The sequence below is a fragment of the Echiichthys vipera genome (assembly GCF_963691815.1).
Source record: "Echiichthys vipera genome assembly, chromosome: X".
Classification (NCBI taxonomy): Eukaryota; Metazoa; Chordata; class Actinopteri; order Perciformes; family Trachinidae; genus Echiichthys; species Echiichthys vipera.
The window spans coordinates 5,493,153-5,498,765 of record NC_139825.1 but is presented as its reverse complement, the minus strand read 5'-3'; the positions used below and the strand labels follow the sequence as shown (position 1 = coordinate 5,498,765).

The 5,613-nt window shown below is 31.1% G+C and overlaps 1 protein-coding gene across 1 annotated transcript; it reads right to left on the bottom strand.

Moving 5' to 3' along the window:
• Positions 1 to 742: 742 nt before the first annotated feature.
• On the bottom strand, positions 743 to 5,231 carry LOC310965499 (uncharacterized protein; the record flags this gene model as incomplete). The annotated part of the gene is made up of 3 exons (XM_083939148.1): positions 743 to 862; positions 1,157 to 1,253; positions 5,200 to 5,231. 3 exons carry the CDS (start codon positions 5,229 to 5,231, stop codon positions 743 to 745), a joined length of 249 nt encoding a protein of 82 aa, XP_083795274.1.
• Positions 5,232 to 5,613: the final 382 nt, after the last annotated feature.

The following is a 5,613-nucleotide window of genomic DNA, read 5'->3' as shown; positions in this document are numbered from 1 at the left end:
TGAGACTTTTATTACCGCTGTCCACATGAATATTAAAATCACCTACAATGATTACTTTGTCAGATTTAAGGACTAAATTTGACAGAAACTCTGAGAATTCAGACAGAAATTCAGAGTAGGGACCAGGAGCACGGTACACTATAACAAGTATAATTGGCTGCACAGTTTTCCAGGTTGAATGTGAAAGACTAAGAACAAGACTTTCAAATGAGTTATAATGTAGTTTAGGTTTAGGGTTTATTAATAGGCCTGAGTCATAAATAGCTGCAACGCCTCCTCCTCAACCACTGCCTCGAGGAATATGAGTATTAATATGACTGGGAGGAGTGGATTCATTTAGGCTAACATATTCTTCGGGACGCAGCCATGTTTCGGTCAGACAGAGTAAATCAATATGGTTATCTGATATCAGATCGTTTACTAATACAGCTTTAGATGACAGAGATCTGATGTTTAAAAGTCCACATTTTATTTTCTGATATTGTTGCATAGTCGCAGATTTTGCATTGAGTTGTATCAAGTTTTTCTTTATAGCTCCTCTTCTGTTCATTTTTGATCTGTTTAATTTAAATGATCGTGGGGCAGACAGTGTTTGTATACTAAACTGAGCTGGAAAATGCTCCACAGGGAGCGCAGAGAGGTGTGTAAGACTGCCACTCTGCTTCCTGGGCACCTGCGATAAGGGCAGCGCAGAGAGGTGTATTAAACTGCGACTCTGCTTCCTGATCCCAACACTGGGTTGTCATGGTTTTAGACCGCTAACAACTGCGTCCAGGTTCTTAGATATGAGAGCGGCACCCTCCAAAGTAGGATGAATACCATCTCTCCTAATAAGACCAGGTTTTCCCCAGAAAGACTGCCAATTATCTACGAAGCCCACATTATTTACTGGGCACCATCCAGACAGCCAGCGACGGAATGATGTCAAGCCGCTATACATGTCATCGCAAGTCAAGTTGGGCAGGGGACCAGAGAAAATTAAGGAGTCCGACATAGTTTTTGCATATGCACACACCGACTCCACATTCATTTTAGTGAACTCCGATTGACGCAATCTGGTGTCATTACCGCCGACGTGAATAACAATCCTACCATATTTACGTTTATACTTAGCCAGAAGTTTCAAATGGGATTCAATGTCGCCCGCTCTGGCCCCTGGGATGCATTTTACTATGGTCCCTGGTGTCACTAACTTCACGTTTCTCAAAATGGAGCTGCCAATAACCAGTGTTGTTTCCTCAGCAGGCGTGTCACTGAGTGGAGAAAACTAGTTTGAAACGTGAACGGGTGGATGGTTAACCATGGGCTTCGATTTAGAACTATGCCTTCTTCTCACAGTCAACCAGGAGGACCCTGGCTGCTCAGGGATTGCCGGGGGAGGGTTAGCAGGAGCTAACGCCACACTATGTGGCTTTGCACCGGCTAAAGATATAGGTGGCTGGCTAGCTACTGTAGCGTAAGACTGATGGTGCGGAGCCGTGCCTCTAACTCACTGAGCCTCGCCTCCAGCGCTACAAATACGCTACACCTATTACATTTACCATTATCACTAAAGGAGGCAGAGGAGTAGCTAAACATACGACACTCCGAGCAAGAGAGAGCGGGGGAAGCCATCACCAGCCGAGAAGCTAACTGCTAAGCTAAAGTGGCTAACAGCGTGTAACGATTAATTAGCAAGAAAGCGACTGAAAGAAGGAGAGCGGTGAGTGCTTGAGTAGAACTAGTGGATGTTTAAATGTTAAGCGGTAGTTAGCCGCTGTGGTGAATATTGTAGCAAAAACAGTTGAATTTAGTGAGAGCAGCTAACAATGAAACAACAACGAGTGACCAACACACAAGCACCGGAAATGATGTAATATGTCACCGTAACACGTCAGCACGTACCAGAGCAGGAGTCGGGCCAAGTATGCTTATATTAGTTAATCATCATTTTACTGAAATGTTAAATTAGTAAATCATCATTTTATTGAACTGTTATATTAGTAAATCATTATTTTATTTAACTGTTATATTAGTAAATCATTTTTTTATTTAACTGTTATATTAGTAAATCATCATTTCAACTGTTATATTAGTAAATCATCATTAACTGAACTGTAATATTATTAAATCATCATTTTACTTAACTGTTATATTAGTAAAGCATCATTTTATCTGTTATATTAGTAAATCTTTATTTTACTGAACTGTTATTTTACTAATTAATCATTATTTTAACTGTTGTATTAGTTAATCATCATTTCGTTTCTCTGTTATATTGGTAAACCATCATTTTATTTAACTGTTATATTAGTAAATCATTTAATTTAACTGTTAAAGTTATAAATCATCATATTCACTATTATATTAGTAAATCATCATTTTACCTGTTATATTAGTAAATAATCATTTGTATTAACTGTAATATCATTAAATCATCATATTACCTGTTATATTAGTAAATCATCATTTTATTTAACTGTTATATTAGTAAGTCATCATTTTAACTGTTGTATTAGTAAATCATCATTTTAAGTGTTATATTAGTAAATCATCATTTTACTGAACTGTTATATTAGTAAATCATCATTTTATTTAACTGTTATATTAGTAAATCATCATTTTTTTAACTTTTATACTAGTAAATAATAATTTTAACTGTTATATTAGTAAATCATCATTGTTTAACTGTTATTCTAGTAAATCATCATTTTAACTGTTATATTAGTAAATCATAATTTTATTCAACTATTAAATTAGTAAATCATTATTTTATTTAACTTTTATAATAGTAAATCATAATTTTATTCATCTGTTATATTAATTAATCATTATTTTATTTAACTGTTATACTAGTAAATCATCCTTTTAATTGTTATATTAGTAAATCATCGTTTTACTAAACTGTTTTATTAGTAAATCACCATTTTTTAATCTTTTATATTAGTAAATCATAATATTAAGAGTTATATTAGTAAATCATCTTTTTAACTGTTATATTAGTAAATCATAATTTTATTCAACTATTAAATTAGTAAATCATAATTTTATTCATCTGTTATATTAATTCATCATTATTTTATTTAACTGTTATACTAGTAAATAATCATTTTAACTGTTATATTAGTAAATCATCATTTTACTAAACTGTTAAATTAGTAAATCTTTATTTGTATTAACTGTTGTATCATTAAATCATCATTTTAACTGTTATATTAGTAAATCATTTTATTTAACTGTTATATTAGTAAATCATCATTTTAACTGTTATATTAGTAAATCATCATTTTATTTAACTGTTATATTAGTAAATCATTTTATTTAACTGTTATATTAGTAAATCATCATTTTAACTGTTATATTAGTAAATCATCATTTTATTTAACTGTTATATTAGTAAATCATCATATTAACTGTTATATTAGTAAATCATCATTTTAACTTTTATATTAGTAAATCATCCTTTTACTAAACTGTTATATTAGTAAATCATCATTTATTTAACTGTTATATTAGTAAATCATCATTTTAACTGTTATATTATTAAATCATCATTTTACTGAACTGTTATATTAGTAAATCATCATTTTACTAAACTGTTAAATTAGTAAATCTTTATTTGTATTAACTGTTATATCATTAAATCATCATTTTAACTGTTATATTAGTAAATCACCATTTTAATTAACTGTTAAATTAGTAAATCATAATATCAAAAGTTATATTAGTAAATCATCTTTTTAACTGTTATATTAGAAAATCATCGTTTTAACGGTTATATTAGTAAATCATAATTTTAACTGTTGTATTAATAAATCATATTTTTATTCAACTGTTAAATTAGTAAATCATCATTTTATCTAACTGTTGTATTAGTAAATCATCATTTTAACTTTTATACGAGTAAATCATCATTAACTGAGCTTTTATATTAGTAAATCGTTATTTTACTTAACTGTTATATTAATGAATCATAATTGTATTTAACTGTTATATTTGTTAATCATAATTTTAACTGTTATATTAGTAAATCATCATTTTAACTGTTATATTAGTAAATCATCATTTTACAGAACTGTTATATTAGTAAATCATAATTTTAACTGTTATATTAGTAAATCATCATTTTACTGAACTGTTGTATTAGTAAATCACCATTTTAATTAACTGTTATATTAGTAAATCATCATTTTACTGAACTGTTGTATTAGTAAATCACCATTTTAATTAACTGTTATATTAGTAAATCATCATTTTAACTGTTATATTAGTAAATCACCATTTTAATTAACTGCTACAATAATAAATCATCATTTACTGAACTGTTATATTAGTAAATCATCATTTTAACTGTTATATTAGTAAATCATCATTTTATTCAACTGTTAAATTAGTAAATCATTATTTCATTTAACTGTTATATTATTAAATCATCATTTTACTAACTGTTATATTGTGTGTACTATGTAGTTGACATGAATGTAGCATGTTATGTGACCGCTGGAGTAGCATCCAGCTGCAGCCCCAGAGCACAAGCCCCTGACGTGACACAAGCCTCTGACTTGACGGAAGTTACGTTTAATACCAGAAAGTACGAGGGAATTTGAGCTGTCATTGCTTGGAAAATGATGGAGATAATGGAGACGTTTAAAAACAACGTAAGCTTTGCTATGTTGATAATACTTATTTAAGGTTGTCGTGTGTTTTCTCCATTAGTATATTGCTAAAGTGGAGGGAGTTAAATATTAGTAACATCACCTCAGACTTCAGTAAATTTGTTGAGGAGAACCTTTTCCAAAAATGTATACTGTTATTTTGAAATTTTACGTCACCCTGTTATAAAGGGCTCTTTTTTATTTTTTAATAAAGTTGCATGTCATTTTTGTTTCCATTAAATGTTTGCAGATGTTTTTCTTCACTAAAACATCCACATTGTAATATTTGATTTTAGATTTTATTTTTGTAATGTCACAATATTCAGGACCAAATTAACTGTAAGATACACTAACTGATGAATATACAGTAACTGTGTGTATGTGTGAAGGACTGAGACCTGACTGAGGGCAATTGTATGTACTTTTTAATAAAACTAAAAACTTGTTCTTGAAAAAAGGCCATTAATAAAATGATTTCCATTAACTGTTGCTATGTTTTGCACTATTTCAATAAAGTTTTTTTAAACTATTGCGTCACTTCCGTCGAGCCATGGGCTTGTGTCACGTCAGGGGCTTGCGCTCCGGGGTTGCAGCCATAGACATAAAGAGTAGACGCCTCATCGAACGTTGGGCCTATTGGCGCTGACGAGCGGTGGAGCCGCCATCTTGGCCCGGTCGCCCGCTCCACTCAGTGTAAGGACAGGACACGGTTCAGCGTATTTTAATATTCACAGTGGGATTAACAGTAATAGAATATTCTGATATATGATATATGTGATGTATGATAGATGTTTTGCAAACACTATAAATATAAACACAACAATAGAAATCATTTATAGAGTATTAATAGGCTATATTTCATACATGAATACATACATCTCTCTCTCACTCACTCTCTCTCTCTCACACACACACACACACACAAACACACGCATGCACACACACACACACACACACACAGAGAAAATTAGAATACATA